A 24,751-nucleotide genomic window follows, 5' to 3' on the forward strand; every position below is an offset into this window, starting at 1 on the left:
ATAACTCTGCCAGATCCACTCTTGCCTTTACGTTATCCTTTGACTTATCAGGAATCTCCATAATTGTCGCCCAAAGTGCCTCGGCGACATTCTTTTCAGTGTGCATCACGTCAATGTTGTGTGGAAGGAGCAGGTCATCATAATAGGGGAGCCGAGTCAAGCCCGACTTATGTGTCCACATATGTTGCTCACCATATCCCACAAAACCACCTTCTGGGTTGGCCACGAGACCATCTATCTGTTCGCGAACTTCGGCACCAGTCATCATTGCAGGTGGGCGGTCTGTCACCACGACACCTTTCGTAAAGTTCTTGATGTCTAGTCAGAATGCATGGTCAGGAGGGAGAAATTGTCGATGTTTATCGAATGACGAATATTTGCCACCCTTCTTCAACCAAAGGAACCTAAGAGCTTCCTTGCAAACTGGGCATGGGAACTTACCATGAACACACCAGGCGCAAAATAGCCCATACGCCAGAAAGTCATGCATGGAGTACTGGTACCAAACATGCATTTTGAAGTTTGTCTTCGTAGCTCGGTCGTATGTCCATACCCCTTCCTCCCAAGCACGGACCAATTCATCAATCAAAGGCTCCATGTACACGCCCATTTTATTCCCCGGGTGTCCAGGAATTATCAACGACACGAATATGTTCTGTCTTTGAAAGCATACGCCGGGGGGGGGAGATTGATGGGGATAACGAACACGGGCCAACATGTGTATGGGGCAGCGGTCATTCCATAGGGATTGAACCCATCTGTGGCCAGCGCAACATGAACATTACGAGCCTCTTTGGCTTTCTCATGGTGAATGGCATCAAAGTGGGTCCATGCTTCACCATCGGATGCGTGAACCATCTTGTCAGGATTGTATCGTTTGCCTTTTTTGTGCCATGTCATCTGTTTCGCGGATTCCTCTGTCATGTATAGACGCTGGATCCTCGGTATGAACGGAAGGTGGCGTAGGATTGTCACGGGGATGTCGAGCTGCCTCTTCTGTCCATCACCAGAGTCTACCTCCATGAACCTAGATGATTTACACTTCGGACAGTACTTTGCCTCAGTGTGTTCTTTCCTAAATAGGACGCAGCCCTTCGGACAAGCATGTATCTGCTCATACGTCATCTTGAGTGCACGAAGGAGTTTCTGTGCCTCGTACATGCTCTTTGGCAGAACGTGATCCTCCGGAAGCAGGCTGCCAATAACTGTCAACAAACCATCGAATGTGTCTCGACTCATGCTATACTGCGACTTGAACGCCATTATACGCCCAATGGCATCCAGTTGAGAAACCTTTGTCTTGTCGTGAAGGGGTTTCTGTGCCGCGTCAAACATGTCGTAGAATGCCTTTGCGGTCGCCTCTGGCTCGTCCTCCGTACGTCCTTCGGCGAACTGTGCCTCGTGATAGTCGTTCAACATGTCTCCTACCCCGGCATCAGCATCGTAATCCTCGACGCGTTGTCTCACCACCTCCTCTCTCGTGCGATGCGCTTCACCATGGAAGATCCACCGAGTATAGTCCGGCGTAAATCCATTCTTCCAAATATGTTCTACCATGGCCTTCTTTGGTTTTCTTTTCCGGTTGTCACATTTGCTGCACGGACAAGGGACTAGGCTAGCTCCTTTAGCAGCTTCGCCATATGCCCGTTCCACGAAAGCATCGGTCTTCCTAATCCATTCTGGGGTGACATCATTACGTCGAACGCGGCCCGTGTACATCCACTCACGGTCCTCCATCCTCTAACATATATAACCGAGTATAGTTTAATATAGACATGTAATGCATGTACACTACGTTCCTACCTTCTAATAGGTGAGGATAGGTCCTAATCCCACCCGCGGTTGCGTAGATGGAGTTAGTTTCCATGCTCTACTCCGATCCGAGATAGAATTTCGGCAGCACCTCCCCGCTGTTCTCCGGATACACGTCCTGGCAGGGAGAGTGTACTGTCCGGAGAACAACAGGGAGGTGACGCCGAAACTCTTTCTCGGACCGGAGTAGAGCATGGAAACTAACACCATCTACGCAACCGCGGGCTGTCCAAAAAACGTGGTGAAAGGGAATTAGGCTTACACCTAGTTCCTAAATAATTTTGGTGGTTGAATTACCCAACACAAATCTTTGGACTAACTAGTTTGCCCAAGTGTATAGATTACACAGGTGTAAAAGGTTCACACTCAGCCAACAAAAAGACCAAGTTTTGGATTCAACAAAGGAGCAAAGGGCAACCGAAGGCACCCTTGGTCTGGCGCACCGGATATGTCCGGTGCACCAGGGGGACTCAGACTCAAACTAGCCACCTTCGGGAATTTCCAGAGGCGACTCGGCTATAATTCACCGGACTGTCCGGTGTACACCGGACAGTGTCCGGTGCGCCAAGGGTGGTCGGCTTCAGGAACTCGCCAGCTTCGGGAAACGCCAACGGCTAGTCCGCTAAAATTCACCGGACTGTCCGGTGTGCACCGGACTGTCCGGTGCGACTCCAGTGCAACGGCTATCTCCGCGCCAACGGCTCTCTGCCGCGCATTTAATGCGCGCTCTGCGCGCGCAGGAGTCAGAAACGCCCATGCTGGCACACCGGACAGCAAACAGTACCTGTCCGGTGTGCACCGGACACCCAGGCGGGCCCACAAGTCAGAAGCTCCAACGGTCAGAATCCAACGGCAGTGATGACGTGGCAGGGGGCACCGGACTGTCCGGTGTGCACCGGACTGTCCGGTGCGCCATCGAACAGACAACCTCCCAACGGCCACTTTTGGTGGTTGGGGCTATAAATACCCCAACCACCCCACCATTCATTGCATCCAAGTTTTCCACTTCTCAACTACTACAAGAGCTCTAGCATTCAATTCTAGACACACCAAAGAGATCAAATCCTCTCCAAATCCCACACAACGCCATAGTGACTAGAGAGAGTGATTTGCTTGTGTTCTTTCGAGCTCTTGCGCTTGGATTGCGTTCTTCTTTCTTGATCCTTCTTTTGCAACCAAACTCACTTGTAATTGAGGCAAGAGACACCAATCTTGTGGTGGTCCTTGTGGGAACTTTGTGTTCCAAGTGATTGAGAAGAGAAAGCTCACTCGATCCGTGGATCGTTTGAGAGAGGGAAGGGTTGAAAGAGACCCGGCCTTTGTGGCCTCCTCAACGGGGAGTAGGTTTGAAAGAACCGAACCTCGGTAAAACAAATCCGCGTGTCACACACTTCATTATTCGCTTGCGATTTGTTTTGCGCCCTCTCTCGCGGACTCGTTCATATTTCTAACGCTAACCCGGCTTGTAGTTGTGTTTATATTTGTAAATTTCAGTTTCGCCCTATTCACCCCCCCCTCTAGGCGACTATCAATTGGTATCAAAGCCTGGTGCTTCATTAGAGCCTAACCGCTCGAAGTAATGTCGGGAGATCACGCCAAGAAGGAGATGGAGACCGGCGAAAAGCCCACTACAAGCCACGGGAGCACTTCATCGGAAGAGTCCCGCACCAAGAGGAAGGAGAAGAAGAAGGACTCCTCCAAACGGAAGGAGAAAAAGTCTTCCTCTTCTCACCACAAAGAGAAGAAGGAAAAATCTTCTTCTCACAAACCGCATCGGAAAGGGGACAAGCACAAAAGGATGAGGAAGGTGGTCTACTACGAGACCGACACTTCATCAACATCGACCTCCGACTCCGATGCGCCCTCCGTCACTTCTAAGCGCCAAGAGCGCAAGAAGTATAGTAAGATCCCCCTACGCTACCCTCGCATTTCCAAACATACACCTTTACTTTCCGTCCCATTAGGCAAACCACCAACTTTTGATGGTGAAGATTACGCTAGGTGGAGCGATTTAATGCGATTTCATCTAACCTCACTCCACAAAAGCATATGGGATGTTGTTGAGTTTGGCGCGCAGGTACCATCCGTAGGGGATGAGAACTATGGTGAGGATGAGGTGGCCCAAATCGAGCACTTCAACTCTCAAGCAACAACAATACTCCTAGCCTCTTTAAGTAGAGAGGAGTATAACAAAGTTCAAGGGTTGAAGAACGCTAAGGAGATTTGGGATTTACTCAAGACCGCGCATGAAGGTGATGAGCTCACCAAGATCACCAAGCGGGAAACGATTGAGGGGGAGCTCGGTCGGTTCCGGCTTCGCAAAGGGGAGGAGCCACAACACATGTACAATCGGCTCAAGACCTTGGTGAACCAAGCGCGCAACCTCGGGAGCGTAAAGTGGGATGACCACGAGGTGGTTAAGGTTATTCTAAGATCACTTATTTTCCTTAACCCTACTCAAGTTCAATTAATTCGTGGTAATCCTAGATATACTAAAATGACCCCCGAGGAAGTTATCGGGAATTTTGTAAGTTTTGAGTGCATGATCGAAGGCTCGAGGAAGATCAACGAGCTTGATGATGCCACCACATCCGAAGCTCAACCCGTTGCATTCAAGGCAACGGAGGAGAAGAAGGAGGAGTCTACATCAAGTCGACAACCCATAGACGCCTCCAAGCTCGACAATGAGGAAATGGCGCTCGTCATCAAGAGCTTCCGCCAAATCCTCAAGCAAAGGAGGGGAAAGGATTACAAGTCCCGCTCCAAGAAGGTTTGCTACAAGTGTGGTAAGCCCGGTCATTTTATTGCTAAATGTCCTATATCTAGTGACAGTGACCGAGGCGACGACAAGAAGGGGAGAAGAAAGGAGAAGAGGTACTACAAGAAGAAGGGCGGCGATGCCCATGTTTGTCGCGAGTGGGACTCCGACGAAAGCTCAAGCGACTCCTCCGACGACGAGGACGCCGCCAACATCGCCGTCACCAAGGGACTCCTCTTCCCCAACGTCGGCCACAAGTGCCTCATGGCAAAGGACGGCAAACGGAAGAAGGTTAAATCCAACTCCTCTACTAAATATGAATCTTCTAGTGATGATAATGCTAGTGATGAGGAAGATAATTTGCGTTCCCTTTTTGCCAACCTTAACATAGCTCAAAAGGAAAAATTAAATGAATTGGTTAGTGCTATTCATGAAAAGGATGACCTTTTGGATTCCCAAGAGGATTGTCTAATTAAAGAAAACAAAAAACATGTTAAGGTTAAAAAGGCTTATGCTCTAGAAGTAGAAAAATGTGAAAAATTATCTAGTGAGCTAAGCACTTGCCGTGAGATGATTGACAACCTTAGAAATGAAAATGCTAGTTTAAATGCTAAGGTTGATTCTCATGTTTGTAATATTTCAATTCCCAATCCTAGAGATAATAATGATGATTTGCTTGCTAGGATTGAAGAATTAAACACTTCTCTTGCTAGCCTTAGATTAGAGAATGAAAATTTGATTGCTAAGGCTAAAGATTTTGATGTTTGCAAAGTTAAAATTGCCGATCTTAGAGATAAGAATGATATACTTCGTGCTAAGATTGTTGAACTTAATTCTTGCAAACCATCTACATCTACCATTGAGCATGTCACTATTTGTACTAGATGTAGAAATGTTGATATTGATGCTATTCATGATCATATGGCTTTAATTAAACAACAAAATGATCATATAGCAAAACTAGATGCTAAAATTGCCGAGCACAACTTAGAAAATGAGAAATTTAAATTTGCTCGTAGCATGCTTTATAATGGGAGACGCCCTGGCATCAAGGATGGCATTGGCTTCCAAAGGGGAGACAATGTCAAACTTAATGCCCCTCCAAAGAACTTATCTAATTTTGTTAAGGGCAAGGCTCCCATGCCTCAGGATAACGAGGGTTACATTTTATACCCTGCCGGTTATCCCGAGGACAAAATTAGGAAAATTCATTCTAGGAAGTCTCACTCTGGCCCTAATCATGCTTTTATGTATAAGGGTGAGACATCTAGCTCTAGGCAACCAACCCGTGCCAAGTTGCCTAGAAAGAAAACTCCTAATGCATCAAATGAACATAGCATTTCATTTAAGACTCTTGATGCATCTTATGTTTTGACTAACAAATCCGGCAAGGTCGTTGCCAAGTTTGTTGGGGGCAAACACAAGGGGTCAAAAACTTGTGTTTGGGTACCCAAAGTTCTTGTGTCTAATGCCAAAGGACCCAAAACCGTTTGGGTACCTAAAGTCAAGAACTAAAATTGTTTTGTAGGTTTATGCATCCGGGGGCTCAAGTTGGATACTCGACAGCGGGTGCACAAACCACATGACCGGGGAGAAAAGGATGTTCTCCTCATATGAGAAAAACCAAGATCCCCAACGAGCTATCACATTCGGGGATGGAAATCAAGGTTTGGTCAAAGGACTTGGTAAAATTGCTATATCTCCTGACCATTCTATTTCCAATGTTTTTCTTGTTGATTCTTTAGATTACAACTTGCTTTCTGTTTCCCAATTATGTCAAATGGGCTACAACTGTCTTTTTACTGATGCAGGTGTCACTGTCTTTAGAAGAAGTGATGATTCAATAGCATTCAAGGGTGTGTTAGAGGGTCAGCTATACTTAGTAGATTTTGATAGAGCTGAACTTGACACATGCTTAATTGCTAAGACTAACATGGGTTGGCTCTGGCACCGCCGACTAGCCCATGTTGGGATGAAGAATCTTCATAAGCTTCTAAAGGGAGAGCACATTTTAGGATTAACAAATGTTCATTTTGAGAAAGACAGGATTTGTAGCGCATGCCAGGCGGGGAAGCAAGTTGGAGTCCATCATCCACACAAGAACATCATGACGACCGACAGGCCGCTTGAGCTACTCCACATGGATCTTTTCGGCCCGATTGCTTACATAAGCATCGGCGGGAGTAAGTATTGTCTTGTAATAGTGGATGATTATTCTCGCTTCACTTGGGTATTCTTTTTACAGGAAAAATCTCAAACCCAAGAGACCTTAAAGGGATTCTTGAGACGGGCTCAAAATGAGTTCGGCTTAAGGATCAAGAAAATAAGAAGCGACAACGGGACGGAGTTCAAGAACTCACAAATTGAAGGCTTCCTTGAGGAGGAGGGCATCAAGCATGAGTTCTCCTCTCCCTACACGCCACAATAAAATGGTGTAGTGGAGAGAAAGAATCGAACTCTATTGGACATGGCAAGAACCATGCTTGATGAGTACAAGACACCGGACCGGTTTTGGGCCGAAGCGGTCAACACCGCCTGCTACGCCATCAACCGGTTATATCTTCACCGAATCCTCAAGAAGACATCATATGAACTCCTAACTGGTAAAAAGCCCAACATTTCATACTTCAGAGTTTTTGGTAGCAAATGCTTTATTCTTATTAAAAGAGGTAGAAAATCTAAATTTGCTCCTAAAACTGTAGAAGGCTTTTTACTTGGTTATGACTCAAACACAAGGGCATATAGGGTCTTTAACAAGTCCACTGGACTAGTTGAAGTCTCATGTGACGTTGTGTTTGATGAAACTAACGGCTCTCAAGTAGAGCAAGTTGATCTTGATGAGATAGGTAATGAAGAGGCTCCATGCATTGCGCTAAGGAACATGTCCATTGGGGATGTGTGTCCTAAGGAATCCGAAGAGCCTCCAAGTGCACAAGATCAACCATCCTCCTCCACGCTAGCATCTCCACCGACTCAAAATGAGGATGAAGCTCAAGTTGATGAAGTAGAAGATCAAGCAAATGAGCCACCTCAAGATGACGGCAATGATCAAGGGGGAGATGCAAATGATCAAGAAAAGGAGGATGAGGAAGAACCAAGACCGCCACACCCAAGAGTCCACCAAGCAATCCAACGAGATCACCCCGTCGACACCATCCTCGGCGACATTCATAAGGGGGTAACCACTCGATCTCGTGTTGCACATTTTTGTGAACATTACTCTTTTGTTTCCTCTATTGAGCCACACAGGATAGAGGAAGCACTTCAAGATTCGGATTGGGTAGTGGCGATGCAAGAGGAGCTCAACAATTTCACGAGGAACGAGGTATGGCATTTAGTTCCACGTCCTAACCAAAATGTTGTAGGAACCAAATGGGTCTTCCGCAACAAGCAAGATGAGCATGGTGTGGTGACAAGGAACAAAGCTCGACTCGTGGCCAAAGGGTATTCACAAGTCGAAGGTTTGGATTTCGGTGAAACCTATGCACCCGTAGCTAGGCTTGAGTCAATTCGCATATTATTGGCCTATGCTACTTACCATGGCTTTAAGCTCTATCAAATGGACGTGAAAAGTGCCTTCCTCAACGGACCAATCAAGGAAGAGGTCTATGTTGAGCAACCTCCCGGCTTTGAAGACAGTGAGTACCCTAACCATGTCTATAGACTCTCTAAGGCGCTTTATGGGCTCAAGCAAGCCCCAAGAGCATGGTATGAATGCCTAAGAGATTTCCTTATTAATAATGGCTTCAAAGTCGGCAAGGTCGATCCTACACTCTTTACTAAAACTCTTGAAAATGACTTGTTTGTTTGCCAAATTTATGTTGATGATATTATATTTGGGTCTACTAACGAGTCTACATGTGAAGAGTTTAGTAGGATCATGACACAGAAATTCGAGATGTCTATGATGGGGGAGTTGAAATATTTTCTAGGATTCCAAGTAAAGCAACTCCAAGAGGGCACCTTCATTAGCCAAACGAAGTACACTCAAGACATTCTAACCAAGTTTGGAATGAAGGATGCCAAGCCCATCAAGACACCCATGGGAACCAATGGGCATCTCGACCTCGACACGGGAGGTAAGTCCGTGGATCAAAAGGTATATCGGTCGATGATTGGTTCATTGCTTTATTTATGTGCATCTCGACCGGACATTATGCTTTCCGTTTGCATGTGTGCAAGATTCCAATCCGACCCTAAGGAATCCCACCTTACGGCCGTAAAACGAATCTTGAGATATTTGGCTTATACTCCTAAGTTTGGGCTTTGGTACCCTCGGGGATCCACATTTGATTTGATTGGATATTCGGATGCTGATTGGGCGGGGTGCAAAATCAATAGGAAGAGCACATCGGGGACTTGCCAGTTCTTGGGAAGATCCTTGGTGTCTTGGGCTTCAAAGAAGCAAAATTCGGTTGCTCTTTCCACCGCCGAAGCCGAGTACATTGCCGCAGGCCATTGTTGCGCGCAATTGCTTTGGATGAGGCAAACCCTGCGGGACTATGGTTACAAATTAACCAAAGTCCCCTTGCTATGTGATAATGAGAGTGCAATCAAAATGGCCGACAATCCTGTCGAGCATAGCCGCACTAAGCACATAGCCATTCGGTATCATTTTCTTAGGGATCACCAACAAAAGGGAGATATCGAGATTTCTTACATTAATACTAAAGATCAATTAGCCGATATCTTTACCAAGCCACTTGATGAACAATCTTTTACCAGACTTAGGCATGAGCTCAATATTCTTGATTCTAGAAATTTCTTTTGCTAGCTTGCACACATAGCTCATTTGAATACCTTTGATCATATCTCTTTTCTATGCTATGACTAATGTGTCTTCAAGTCTATTTCAAACCAAGTCATAGGTATATTGAAAGGGAATTGGAGTCTTCGGCGAAGACAAAGGCTTCCACTCCGTAACTCATACTTCGCCATCACTTCAAGCATCTCTCTATTCTTTGGGGAGAAATGAGACTTCAAAGCAAAAGGACTTCGTCTTTGGTATAATCTTAACTTATTTACTTATGACCAAAGGAGAAGATAGTACTTAAAGGTTCTAATGATTCCGTTTTTGGCGATTCATGCCAAAAAGGGGGAGAAAATATGAGCCCAAAGCAAAAGGACCGCACCACCACCAATTTCAAAAACTTAGTGCTTTCCAAAAGTATTTATCAATTAGTATTCTATTATGTTCAAGAAGGGGGAGAAAGTAGTATTTCAAAATGATTTATCAAAACCCTCTTGAACACTAAGAGGTGGATCTCCTTTAGGGGGAGTTTTGTTTAGTCAAAGGAAAAGCATTTGAAACAAGGGGAGAAAATTTCAAATCTTGAAAATGCTTTGCAAACTCTTATTCATTTACCTTTGACTATTTGCAAAAGATTTTTTGAAATGGATTTACAAAAAGAATTTGCAAAAACAAAACATGTGGTGCAAACGTGGTCCAAAATGTTATATAAGAAAGAAACATTCCATGCATATCTTGTAAGTAGTTATATTGGCTCAACTCCAAGCAACCTTTACACTTACATTATGCAAACTAGTTCAATTATGCACTTCTATATTTGCTTTGGTTTGTGTTGGCATCAATCACCAAAAAGGGGGAGATTGAAAGGGAATTAGGCTTACACCTAGTTCCTAAATAATTTTGGTGGTTGAATTACCCAACACAAATCTTTGGACTAACTAGTTTGCCCAAGTGTATAGATTACATAGGTGTAAAAGGTTCACACTCAGCCAACAAAAAGACCAAGTTTTGGATTCAACAAAGGAGCAAAGGGCAACCGAAGGCACCCTTGGTCTGGCGCACCGGACTGTCCGGTGTGCCACCGGACATGTCCGGTGCACCAGGGGGACTCAGACTCAAACTAGCCACCTTCGGGAATTTCCAGAGGCGACTCGGCTATAATTCACCGGACTGTCCGGTGTACACCGGACAGTGTCCGGTGCGCCAAGGGTGGTCGGCTTCAGGAACTCGCCAGCTTCGGGAAACGCCAACGGCTAGTCCGCTAAAATTCACCGGACTGTCCGGTGTGCACCGGACTGTCCGGTGCGACTCCAGTGCAACGGCTATCTCCGCGCCAACGGCTCTCTGCCGCGCATTTAATGCGCGCTCTGCGCGCGCAGGAGTCAGAAACGCCCATGCTGGCACACCGGACAGCAAACAGTACCTGTCCGGTGTGCACCGGACACCCAGGCGGGCCCACAAGTCAGAAGCTCCAACGGTCAGAATCCAACGGCAGTGATGACGTGGCAGGGGGCACCGGACTGTCCGGTGTGCACCGGACTGTCCGGTGCGCCATCGAACAGACAACCTCCCAACGGCCACTTTTGGTGGTTGGGGCTATAAATACCCCAACCACCCCACCATTCATTGCATCCAAGTTTTCCACTTCTCAACTACTACAAGAGCTCTAGCATTCAATTCTAGACACACCAAAGAGATCAAATCCTCTCCAAATCCCACACAACGCCATAGTGACTAGAGAGAGTGATTTGCTTGTGTTCTTTCGAGCTCTTGCGCTTGGATTGCGTTCTTCTTTCTTGATCCTTCTTTTGCAACCAAACTCACTTGTAATTGAGGCAAGAGACACCAATCTTGTGGTGGTCCTTGTGGGAACTTTGTGTTCCAAGTGATTGAGAAGAGAAAGCTCACTCGATCCGTGGATCGTTTGAGAGAGGGAAGGGTTGAAAGAGACCCGGCCTTTGTGGCCTCCTCAACGGGGAGTAGGTTTGAAAGAACCGAACCTCGGTAAAACAATTCCGCGTGTCACACACTTCATTATTCGCTTGCGATTTGTTTTGCGCCCTCTCTCGCGGACTCGTTCATATTTCTAACGCTAACCCGGCTTGTAGTTGTGTTTATATTTGTAAATTTCAGTTTCGCCCTATTCACCCCCCCTCTAGGCGACTATCACGTGGACAATTCGAAACTGATACATTTGTAGATATGCAAAGATCTGCATATCTACACCGTATCTCTTTCGAACGGGAGACGCCTAACAGGGTTACGTGATCTACGACCATGATGCGGAAATAGAGGTTATACCTAGGGTGGCGGTGGAGTCAGGCTAGTGGGGCTGTGGCGGGTCGGTGCAGTGGCGACGCGACGCAGACCCGCAGCGGCTAGGAAGACCTCTTCAAAAAAAAATAAACAAGTCTGTCAACAAAAAAATTCGGCAGCACCTCCCCTGCACAGGGAGGTTTCCAAAACCTACAAATAAAAGTAACAGCACGATGGCTGACATTCACACATATATCAACGGCACGATAACCGACAATCACATTTAATCGACATCCATATCCACCATCACATTATATAGAAACTATTTTACTATCGCCACACAATCATATCTAATCGGCATACAACTAAAACTAGGACCCCCTACACAATCATATCTATCGCCACACAAACATTATATAGAAACTTTCTACGTACTGCGCTACTGTGCTACTATCGCTTTTATTGTGAAGTGGAACTACTTATGTATATCAACAAAAAATACATCATAGTTTGGCTCAATCAAAACAATAATAATTCATCAGTCAAAACAATCATAGTTTGGCTCAATCAAAACAATAATAATTCATTAGGCAAAACTCACGGCGATGGCGGGGCGAGCAGGGGCCGTGGGGCGAGCAGGGGCTGGCGCGGTGGACGGCGAGCAGGGGCGGCGCGGTGGACGGCGAGCAGGGGCCGGCGCGGTGGACGGCGGGCAGGTGGCCGACGCGCTGGGCGGCGCGCGGTGGTCGGCGCGGTGGACGGCGAGCAGGGGCCGCGGGGCGCGCGGTGGCCGGCGTGGTCCGGGCGAGCGGGCGGATGGTCGGGGCGGCGGCGCCTGCTATCACGGCGACGGCGGCGGCGGTTTTGCGAGGGGCGGCGACGGTTTTGCGCGTGGAACAGAGAAGAGAAGAGAGCGAGCGAGAACAGAGAAGACCCGCGTCGGTTTGATTAAGGTCGAGCTCTTTGCCGAGTGCCCGCGATCTGGCACTCGGCAAAGATTTTTTTTAATTTAAAAATATACTTTGCCGAGTGCCACAGATTTGGCACTCGGCAAAGTTCTTTTTTTATTTAAAAATTAACTTTGCCGAGTTCCAGAGGTAGGCACTCGGCAAAAAACTTACTTTGCCGAGTGTCCAGTGTCAGGCACTCGGCATAGACACTCGGCAAAGTACTTTTTTATTTTTTTATTTTCCCAACCAAAATTTTTGTGGTATGTTCCTACACTATATAGACCTACATGTACCATTTTGAGACAATTAGAAAATTGTTTTCTATAGCTAGTAGATTTAGTTCGTTTATTTGAATTTCTTCGAAAAAAATCGCATTTGAACTGCAGGTCACTCGAAACTTGGAAAACCGTGCATGCAAAAATGATATACATGCTACTTAGCACAAGTTACGACAGATTTCAGGATCGGACCGGAAACTTCGAGCACCATGCTCACTCAACATGGCCGTGAACTTGCCAGACAGCTGTTTAAAAATTTTATAAAACACAAACAAACTTAGAAAATCATGAAACTTGTCCACGTGTCATGATATCATATGTAGAGTCTGTGATAAAAAATTTAGAATATTTGGAGAAAGTTGTGAGATATTATGTGTAGAAACCTAAGAGAACTACACATGAAATCATAGAGTTTCAATGTGGATCTCTTAGGTTTGTACACATAGTGCGTTACAGCTTTCTCGAAACTTTTTCAAATTTTTATCACAGCCTCTACATATGATATCATGACACGTGGACAAGTTTCATGATTTTCTGACTTTGTTTGTGCTTTATACAATTTTTAAACACCTGGATGGCAAGTTCACGGTCATGTTGAGTGAGCATGGTCCTCGAAGTTTCTGGTCCGCTCCTGAAATCGGTCATAACTTGTGCTAAGTAGCATGTATATCATTTTTGCATGCACGGTTTTCCAAGTTTCGAGTGACCTGCAGTTCAAATCTGATTTTTCCGAAGAAATTTAAATAAACAAACTAAATGTACTAGCTATAGAAAACACTGTTATAATTGTCCCAAAATGATACATGTAGGTCTACATAGTGTAGGAATATACCACAAAAAGTTTGGGAGACAAAATCAAAAAAATACAAATATACTTTGCCGAGTGTCTAAAGAAGACACTCGGCAAAGAGCATTTTGCCGAGTGCCCAATATGTGGCACTCGGCAAAGAAGCCTCTTTGCCGAGTGCCAGCAGTTGGCTCTCGGCAAAGACTAACGGCCGTCAGCTTTGGGACGGCCGCTGACGGCCCTTTGCCGAGAGCACCCTTTGCCGAGTGTTTGACACTCGGCAAGCTTGTCTTTGCCGAGAGCCCCCTGTGCCGAGTGTTCAGCACTCGGTAAAGGGTCTCTTTGCCGAGAGCCTATCGTTGCCGAGTGCGGCACTCGGCAAAGCTTTCTTTGCCGAGTGCCCGACAAAAGGCACTCGACAAAGAATGCAACACTCGGCAAAGCTTGCGATTCCGGTAGTGATGGTTATATAAATATTTGTGATAAAGATACTGGAACATTTGGGAGTTCCCACAAAATGCTATACAAAGTCTCAAAACCTCAATCATGCATGATCCATGGTACCTTGTTAGTTAGAGAAGCAAACGAAACAGAGGACATATGCCAAAGCTAGCTAGTACGGTGTGACTCACCGTAGCCTGACTGCCTGAGTATCGCTATTGCAGCAATGTCGTTGGTCCTTAGTGTTCTCATTAAGTGACATACTGTCATATGCTTGTCGTTGCAAGGTGCCTTGTGGTCCACGAGCCAGTGTAAGAAGGGGACATGTCATCAGCAATTAAAGGCCTCTTGTGGCAGAGCTCTCACTGGTTTCAGCTAGCTAGAGATCTTTTCCTCCCTCATCCCTTCTCTCTCCTCTAGTAGAGCTGGTGGAGCTAGATTGATTTTTGTTTGGTTTCAACGAACGCTCCAGCTATAGTGCCACTATAGCACAGGAGCATGAGCGGGGTGAAGTTTCTAAAAAAAAGACCCTAACATCTCCAACAACAAACCCTAAAATAGAGTCCTAAAATTTGAAATAGGATGATATTTACAATGTTTAGAGTCTCAAACAACATATTTATTCCAACAGTTAGACCTTAAATAATGTTATCTAGGAAATAAATCATATTATTAGAAAATAAATGGTCCAAGATTAAATGGTATGTGGTACTATATTTAGGGCTCGGGCTCGAGAAATCGAGCCCTATAATCATTTGATGAAATTTTATAAAATATGGCTACTGTTGAAATGGTGTTTTATGGTTTTGAGCCCTATATTTAAAATAGAACCATATTTAGATGCTAAGCTTGGTCATGTACTCATGCATGGTTGATCCTTTGTATCAGATCCATGCATCTTGTGAGAAAAATATCCAACTATATTCCTAGCAGGGGCAAAGCTAATAATAATAAAGCAAAAAAAATAAAGAGAGATGCGGCCCTTGTTGAGCAGACATATATATAGTAAAAGTTTTAGGGTAATAAGAGCATCTCCAAGAGGCTAGCTAAATGACTCGTCAAGTTAAAATTTAGATATTTTACAGCAAAATAACTTTCCAACACACTAGCCATCCAACTAGCCAAACCATCTGGCTCTCCAAATTAACCTCATCGCTAGCCAAACTAAGTTGCATGTTAGAGCATCTCAAAGAAGCTCTTTATTTTTGACTCTCTATTTAACTCTTTATTTGTCTCTCTATAAGTATTAAACTCTTTATATAGCATCTTATTCCAACAGACTTTCCAACATGCAAGTTAGTTTGGCTAGCGAGAGTTGCTAGCTAAATTTGGCTAGTGAGGAAGTTAATTTAGAGAGCCGGATAGTTTGACAAGTTAAATGGCTAGTCTGTTGGAGAGTTATTTTGCTATTAAGTAGCTAAAATTTAGCTTAACAAGTCATTTAGCTAGTCTCTTGAAGATGCTCTTAGAGAGTTTGTTGGAATGAGATGATACGTATAAGCTTATTTTTTATAGAGAGATAAATAAGAGTCAAGTAGAGAGTCCCTGCCGTGGACCAGCCTGGCCCACCTGGCAGAGGGTGCACCGGACAGTCCGGTGCCCCAAAGCCAGAAACTCTAAGTCTTGTTTTTCAGCTGATTTTCAAATCGGTTTTCGTTCTAACTTTTGTGTGAGTTCTAGAGTGACACCTAGCACTGTATATGAGTGTGATTGTGCACCAACACTACACTAGAACTCTCTTGGTCAAACTACTCATCGACAACCCCTCTTTATAGTACGGCTAAAAGAGAATAAAAAGCCTAACTAAAATGCGAGTGTCCACATCTCCTTGACACTCGGACTCCGTAGACCTTCACCTTTTGTTTCGTCGTTTTAGCCGTCGCTTCGAGTTCTTATCTCCGGGATTGTTTTCACCGTTGTAGTACTTCTACCTGTCATGCGACCTAACTTACCATTTGTCTCTTCAAAACACACGTTAGTCACATATAATATTACGTTGTCATTAATCACTAAAACCAACCAGGGGCCTAGATGCTTTCACTATGTATATGTAATTTGTATATGAATTTAAAGGGAATTTCTAGAATTCCAGAAAGGGTTGTTTTCGGCGCTAGGCCTAGCCGCCGAAAATAAAGGTTGCGAGTACTATTTTCAGCGGCTACGCTAAAACCGCCAAAAATAAATCTTATTTCTGCTTAAAAACTGTTGACGAGTGCCGCCGAAAATAACCCTAATAGCACAAAAGATAAGCTAATTTCGGCGGGAAAGAATTATTTCCAGTGGCCAGAGCTGAAAATTGTGTTTTCGGTGGCAGTGAATAGTGGTATATTTCTTTTACATCTTTTCTTCTATTCATACGATTAAATACAAATGGTTATATAAGTATTTGTGATAAAGATACTGGAACATTTGGGAGTTCCCACAAAATGCTATACAAAGTCTCAAAGCCTCAATCATGCATGATACATGGTACCTTGTTAGTTAGAGAAGCAAACGAAACAGAGGACATATGCCAAAGCTAGCTAGTACGGTGTGACTCACCGTAGCCTGACTGCCTGAGTATCGCTATTGCAGCAATGTCGTTGGTCCTTAGTGTTCTCATTAAGTGACATACTGTCATATGCTTGTCGTTGCAAGGTGCCTTGTGGTCCACGAGCCAGTGTAAGAAGGGGACATGTCATCAGCAATTAAAGGCCTCTTGTGGCAGAGCTCTCACTGGTTTCAGCTAGCTAGAGATCTTTTCCTCCCTCATCCCTCCTCTCTCCTCTAGTAGAGCTGGTGGAGCTAGATTGATTTTTGTTTGGTTTCAACGAACGCTCCAGCTATAGTGCCACTATAGCACAGGAGCCTGAGCGGGGCGAAGTTTCTACAAAAAAAAAAAGACCCTAACATCTCCAACAACAAACCCTAAAATAGAGTCCTAAAATTTGAAATAAGATGATATTTACAATGTTTAGAGTCTCAAACAACATATTTATTCCAACAGTTAGACCTTAAATAATGCTATCTAGGAAATAAATCGTATTATTAGAAAATAAATGGTCCAAGATTAAATGGTATGTGGTACTATATTTAGAACTCGGGCTCGAGAAATCGAGCCTATAATCATTTGATGAAATTTTATAAAATATGGCTACTGTTGAAAAGGTGTTTTATGGTTTTGAGCCCTATATTTAAAATAGAACCATATTTAGATGCTAAGCTTGGTCATGTACTCATGCATGGTTGATCCTTTGTATCAGATCCATGCATCTTGTGAGAAAAATATCCAACTATATTCCTAGCAGGGGCAAAGCTAATAATAATAAAGCAAAAAAATAAAGAGAGATGCGGCCCTTGTTGAGCAGACATATATATAGTAAAAGTTTTATGGTAATAAGAGCATCTCCAAGAGGCTAACTAAATGACTCGTCAAGTTAAAATTTAGATATTTTACAGCAAAATAACTTTCCAACACACTAGCCATCCAACTAGCCAAACCATCTGGCTCTCCAAATTGACCTCATCGCTAGCTAAACTAAGTTGCATGTTAGAGCATCTCCAAGAGACTCTTTATTTTTGACTCTCTATTTAACTCTTTATTTGTCTCTCTATAAGTATTAAACTCTTTATATAGCATCTTATTCCAACAGACTCTCCAACATGCAAGTTAGTTTGGCTAGCGAGAGTTGCTAGCTAAATTTGGCTAGTGAGGAAGTCAATTTAGAGAGCTGGATAGTTTGACAAGTTAAATGGCTAGTCTGTTGGAGAGTTATTTTGCTATTAAGTAGCTAAAATTTAGCTTAACAAACCATTTAGCTAGTCTCTTGAAGATGCTCTTAGAGAGTTTGTTGGAATGAGATGATACATATAAGCTTATTTTTTATAGAGAGATAAATAAGAGTCAAGTAGAGAGTAAAAAATATAGTCTCTTGATGATACTCTAACTAGTAAGTTTTTTTTTTTGCAGTATAGGAGCAGATCCCTCACTAGATCCTAGGATGCATCGAGCAGATGAACCATCTTGTTCACGAACTAAGAGCAATTCCAACCCAGAAACTACTAGTGATTTTTATAGCTCGCACCTCACTAAGAAATCACTTTAGAAACTATAAGTTTCAACTCTAGTTCTTTGTTGTGGATAATGGTTTTTTGGTCTTTGTTACACGTGTAGACCTGATTTTTTATGGAGGAAACCATTTTCTCCTCTTTTCTATTAATTTTCTTGACATGTCACAAATTACTTATATGGTAGCTAAATTAATAATATAGAAACTAGATGACGTGATTGTTGGGACCAGTCTCTCAGACAAGCTGCTGAATGCTCAGGCTCAGAATCACGCCGAAGCGGAGAGAACGACACGAGTCCCATCTAGCTGCTTAGAAGTCACGCATGGTCGACAAAACGCGAGCATGCGTCACCTGCTTAGACGTCACGCACTTTGGTCGCATGCGTACGCGTGAGTGCAAATTAAAAACACGTGTCAAGCAAGCAATTTTAGATGGCGAGTTGTCATGGTTCATGCATAATTGCTTTGGTAGCAATTTGAAACTATATAACATTCGGTTTTCTATATTGTGAGCGAATTTCAGAATGTGGGTAAGAAATTTTCTCGTCTGTCTCACGCTAAAGCACAAGTTTAGATCTCGTCACGATCATTTCTCACATACACTACGATGTTGTTATATATGGATGAGTCAGAGGTTTATGAGTTTTCTCAACCTAAGTGTGAAGATTTTTTTATTAATATAAATGTCCGAGGAATATCTTACCTCCGTCAGTCGAGTCGAGTTTTTACGTTAAATAAATCGTCGTTCTCACAAAAGATGTTAGTTAAAAAACAACAACTCCGGTTAGTTTTACCAACATGTTCGAAGCATAGCTTAACAGAAGTAGGGAAGAAGCTTAAACATCCAATTCTGATTGGTGCAAGTGTGGTGTGGTGTGCACTTCCTGCTCAGTCGAAATGATGTGGCTTCGTACAGGGCCGGATTACGCTAAGAGAGGCGAGAACCAGCAATGGCCAATGGATGGTGTGATTGACTCAGAACATTTCCTATTTGTTAAGCCTGGTTGTCAGATGTTGCGGTAATTAGTATACATATTATGGTAGACGAATCTTAAAAAGTATCAGCATTAAATCTTCCTCGAGCCGCCATGACAGATTGGTTGAAATAAAATGAAAGCTTCGAAAACAGAGAGCAGCCATGTAAGATATTGTTTTAGTTATTTCTGTAACATGTGGATTGAATGGGTTGAAAAAATTGTAGGACTTGTTCGTTTCACCGTTGATTCATATGGATTGGGTGGTATTGAGTCGGTTCAAATCTATAATAAGTCAAAATATATCTCAATCTATTTCAATACACTCCAATACACATGGAATTGGAATAACCGAACAAGGCCGTAAGAATTTATTTGGGTAATCTAGTATTCACATCAATCCACATGTATTGACATGTATTGCGTTGGATTAGAGTGTAAATTAAATTAATTTACACTCTAATCCACCTTATGGCTTGTTCGTTTTGCTCTCAATTCATGTGGATTGTGTGGGATTGAGTGGGTTTCAATCCCGAACAAGTCAAAATCTTTCATATTTTTTTCCAATCTCATTCAATCCACATGTGATAGGAATAACCGAACAAGCCCTTAGGACTTGTTCGTTTTAGCGCGAATCCATGTGGATTGGATGGTATTAAGTTGGTTTAGATCCATAATAAGTCAAGATCCATCTCAATCTCATTCAATACCCTCCAATCCACATAGAACGAAAATAACCGAACAAGCCTTTAATATATGTGGATTGAGTTAAATACTAGAGTACTCAATCAAGGCTCGAAGGCTTTGACTTTTTTGGATTTTAAACTCACTAACGCCATGGAGTGCATGCAGTTTTTACGTGCGCCTTTTTTCTCATGCTCTCTTGCCCTTCAAAATTTCTCTCAAGTGCTTATCAGTAACTTTCACATTTGCAATAAAGGGTTACTGATTGGCAAAACATGCCCCAGCATGAAGAGACTCGTGAACCGAATTCTCTGTATTTCCAACGAGTGTGCTAGTGCTTCTTTGCAGGCTGCCAAAATACCGGGTGACCTTCATGAATCGTGGGGTGAAGGCAGCACTTGTAAATGCATGGGGGCAGCGAATATTCCACCAATTGACAAGCATGAACAGTGTTTAGAAATACGTACTTCACTTGACCTTTCATTTATGTATATACAGCAAACGGGGGAGAGCCACAGCAGTACTGGAAAAATACAGGATCGGTTGTGCACAATATTATGTGCCTGCGTCCCAGTAAGAAAATGGAACTATAGTTTGATGATATTGGCACCAACAAGTGCAGTTCCACAGTTTGCAATTAGTATCTCCAGAAAGCCACACAACTCAGACCAATCCATCCCTTCCAAAGACTTGATACAAGGTGCGATTTTCAGGAAAATCATAGGATGCTATCATCCTGATGTAATCAAACTAACCACCATGCAAAGTGGAGATGAAAACCACAACATCCTTCTCTTCCAACTCTGCATCAAGACCACCACACAGCTCCCAGTCACAGTCATTTATAAGGACAAGAACCCCAGGCCTCCTGCATGCATGAAGCGAACAAAAAAATGAAAACCAAATCATCTGGCTGAACCTGAACTCAGAAAAGAAGAAACTTTTTTTCTGAAATCTCTATCTCGCTGCATTTTGAGATGTACCAAATGCTCTCCAAAATTACTGCACTGACCAATAAAAAGCAACCTATATGTTTCTACAACTTCATTGGCCAGAAAAAAAAGTTAAATAAAAAAGGCAAGAAGGTACCATGTTTCATGGCAGTTCTCTTTTGCTTGCAATGGAAAACAAATTATCGGATGATATAGATGCAGTTCACTACGACTAGCACGATGTCTTCATAGGCTAGTCAGTGCCTCAGCGAGTTGTAGTAAACAAGTTCAGGGGCTAAACATAGAGGTAGATAGCTAGACCATCTAGATGGTTAAACTTGGTCACAAACAGTCGAGACATTGCAGCTGGAAACTTACTGGACGTGCTTAGGGCTGCCCTTCTGTAAATGCCTACCCCAAGTGCCGCAGCTCCTAGTCCTCTGCCTGCAGCACTGTGCTGTCAATGGCCATCAAAATTCCTTTGTGCTGGCTTGTTCCTTTGTACCAATCTGTTGCCTTCTACTATGTTAATGGCCAGAAGTCTGAATGAACACATGCATATTGCTTGCTTTGCTTGGGATTGAGCCTGGGCTCCCAATTGAATAACTGGCTGTGATAGACAGGTAGCTCTAATCACACCTTTGTGGGTTGTGGCTAGTGCCAACTTTTGGTACCATATCATTGCAAATGAAAGTTTTTTTGATGCATTTGTGCCTTTACGAGTCATGTGTCAAATCTCACTTTAAAAAAATAAGTATGGATTACTTGCTTGCACATTTGCAGCTACATTGCTTTTGAAGAAAAACATCTAGACCATCTGTGGTCATCATCTTGGCTGCCTAGACACTAATTGTAGGGTGGCTGTTTGTCTAGCTCTACATCAAGCATCTAGATGACCATAAATGCTAGTTTTAAAATTAGTTCAACAAGTTTGGTCGATGTTTTCTTCTTTCCTCAAATATATGTGAGGACCGTGCATATTTGTATTAGAGAAGGAACACATTGATAAGTTACATTACAAGACACATGAATGTACTCTCCTAGGGGCGGGGGGAAATGCCACTCTTACGGCTAGTTTGGGAGCCACAAAACCGGAGAGGATTAGAGTGGCTAAAATCCCCTCCTTATTCAATTTTAAATAAGGAGGGGATTTTAGCCCCTCCAATCCCCTTCGGTATTTGGACTCCCAAACTAGAGCCACAATCTTATTCAATTTTGAATAAGGAGGGGATTTTAGCCCCTCCAATTACCTCCAGTTTTTAAACTGCCAAACTAGCCCTTGGGAACCCCATTTTCCAAAAGGTTTTCTATTTTCCCAAGGGAAATTAGTTCAACATCCCTTGGGAAAATGAAGTTCTCAAACTAGCAACTCAATTTTCCTAAGGTATTCCTATTTTCCAAAGGGAAAATGAAAATACCTTGAGAAAATGGAGTTGCATGGGAACTCCATTTTCCCAAAATGTTCATATTTTCCCAAGGGAAAATGAACTAATTTCCCTTGAGAAAATGGAAATCCCTTGTGAAAATAGAGTTGCCTTAAGGCTAGTTTGGGAGCAAAGGAAATGGAGAGGATTTTAGCCCCCTCAATCCCTTCCGTTCCCCTTGCTCCCAAACAAGCCCAATCCCTTCCATTCACCTTACTCCAAACAAGCCCTAAGGGTTACTGGTCTCAAAATAAGCAATAGAGAAAAAAAACAATAACAGCTAGTAAATCCTACCTAGCTCAGGGCTGAAAGGCTCCCAGATATTTTGCACCACCTCAAGCCCATGAGAAGAGCTCATTTTTTGTTTTGTAAATGATTTGTGCTTTCAAGCTATAATTCCTGATCCTAATACCCCTCTCTAGCCATTAGTGAAAATCAAAGAACAATTAGTTGGTGTAGAATTTGCTTTTGTCAAATTAAACCACAGGGGAGTTAGAAATAATTTGGATTTGTCAAAACTTGGAGCCAGTTGCAGTCTACAGGCCACAGTTAACTGGTAACTAGGAACTAATTATCAGTCCACACTAGTTAACCGTCAGGAAAAGGCTATTCATCATAAGAGAAACGGCAGCAACTGAAGCAGACCACGACCTTGGCGCAGAATCTGTCTTGTTTCAATGCCCATTAAATATCAATCCTACCACCTACACAAGTGAATGAAGAGAAAGTGGAGCAAAACAACACGTACACGGAATCAGCCTTGAGGAACATCTCCGGTCGCTCCTTGATCAGATTCTCCTTGACCCAAGAGAGCAAGAACTTCATCGTCACCTTGCCTTGGCCGTCCTTGGGCGTGGTGACCTCCACCTTGTGCACCTTGGTGGAGTTCTCCAGGAGCAGCTCCAGCCCGCCCCTGCAGCCCCAAGCCAGCGGTTGCTAATATTCGTGACGGACCGCGGGCACGCAGCGCTACGCAAAAAGGCGAGAGGTATCCGAGGAGGAAGTGACAAGTCCAGGGAGAAGGATTACCCGAATTCGAGAGTGAGATGCATCGCCACAGGTCCCGAGGGTGCGAACTCGTTCCTAGGTTAAGGGTTTCTTAGCCGTCGACGCCGGGGCCGGAGGGAACGTAGCGTGAAAGGAGAGGAGCACGCCGGCGCTGTGGGAGAAGAGGTGGAGGCAGCCGGGAATCGCAGGAGACGGCGCTGCGCGCTGTGACCGGCTGCTCGCAGTACAGGTGCCCAGCCCACCTGTTTGCTTCCTCGAATTTGGGCCGCTTCATGTGATCTGGTTTGGGCTGTGATCTGTCTTAGCTGGGTGTAACCGAAAGATAATTTAGCAAAAAAGGTTACTGACAAGTAAATCTCAAATATTGTTCATTTGTTTGTGCAGTTTAGTAGAAAACCCCAACATTTATTCTTTTACTGCCACTTACCGAGCTTTTGTTTAGAATACTGTATATATTATATTTAGAATTTAACCACCTAGCTACTTTGCTAATTTATTTTGTTCCTAATTACATAGCTTAAGCCCAAAGCTCCGAAACCAAATTTTGTTAGGAGCTATTGCGCTACGTTGAGCAGTTTGATTGAATAAAAATGATATAACATTTAACAAAGTTGAATCTAATAATTAGATGCAGTTAATTTTCACGACGAAGTTTTGGATCCGTCGACGGTCCATGCTGCATAAGGACGAGCAACCAATGTTTAAAGACGGATCGAAGGAGCATCTCCAACAATAACTAAAACTGGTGTCTCAAATTAAAATATAAAACTTTACCTAGAAAAACTATTCCAATAGTGTATCATTTTATAAAATTTGGTTAAAAAATTATAGGACGCTCTCTCAAATACATCAAATATATCGTAGTAAGTTGTCCTATAATTTAGATTTGTAACTTTACTGTTGGAGCAGAATATTTTGTTGGTGTTCTGAATTCTATAAATTACACTCATTTTCAAGTTATAGGACATTTTTATATGTCACGTCGTTGAAGATGCTCTAAGATAAAAGACTTCGATTATGGCGGTTTTTGAAAATTTTAGTTGGAACTTCAGTAGTTACGTTAAGGTTGTTTTTCTTTTGTTTGTTTGCTGCACTCACTAGTTGGGTCGAGTCAAGTTTTGTTTTCTTAGGGCTAGTTTGGAAACTGAAATCTCCTTCGAAATTGAAGAGAATTGAAGAGTAAATTAATTTATTTTCACTTAATCCCCTACAATCATGATTTCATGAGAGGATTTGAGGTTGCAAAGTAGCCCTATGGGTTTGTGAGCCTTATGGCTTTGGTTTGTACCATGACTCTCAGATGGTAGACTGTAACTTTGTTTCTGTCGGAGAGAGAATTCTCCGGCCGGGTAGCAGAGTGCACCCGTCCTAAATCCTAAGATGAGGAAGAGGCTTAAGCGTTTTGCATGTCCTGCTAAGCGAGCATCGAGCACATGAACACGCGAGGATTTAGAGTGGTTCGGGCCGCCGGAGCGTAACACTCTACTCCATTGTGTGTTGGATTGCTGTGGAAGCTTGAGAATTGAGAGTCTGTTCTTTCGTGTCGTTGCATGCCTCCCGTTTTATAGCTAAGGGGGCATGTACAAGAGTGTTGAGCCCCGACATGTGGGCCCAGGAACATAACAGATGTAGTACTTGGAGCTACTAA

General features: G+C 43.5%; 1 protein-coding gene across 2 annotated transcripts; it reads right to left on the reverse strand.

The window, feature by feature from the left end:
* Positions 1 to 20,191: 20,191 nt before the first annotated feature.
* Positions 20,192 to 23,365, reverse strand: URM1 (Ubiquitin-related modifier 1 homolog). 2 transcript variants are annotated; one of them, NM_001149704.3, is made up of 3 exons: positions 23,125 to 23,319; positions 22,844 to 23,008; positions 20,192 to 20,607 (listed from the first exon to the last, which is right to left on the reverse strand). In NM_001149704.3, the coding sequence occupies exons 1-3, from the start codon at positions 23,145 to 23,147 to the stop codon at positions 20,490 to 20,492; spliced, it is 306 nt and encodes a 101-aa protein (NP_001143176.1). In that variant the 5' UTR covers positions 23,148 to 23,319; the 3' UTR covers positions 20,192 to 20,489. The 2 variants fall into 2 exon arrangements, with proteins under 2 accessions (NP_001143176.1, XP_008651184.1); XM_008652962.4 differs by lacking the exon at positions 20,192 to 20,607 and adding an exon at positions 20,632 to 21,281 and having other exon boundaries at positions 23,125 to 23,365.
* Positions 23,366 to 24,751: the final 1,386 nt, after the last annotated feature.

The sequence above is a fragment of the Zea mays genome, chromosome 7 (genome assembly GCF_902167145.1).
Source record: "Zea mays cultivar B73 chromosome 7, Zm-B73-REFERENCE-NAM-5.0, whole genome shotgun sequence".
In the NCBI taxonomy this organism is placed as follows: domain Eukaryota; kingdom Viridiplantae; phylum Streptophyta; class Magnoliopsida; order Poales; family Poaceae; genus Zea; species Zea mays.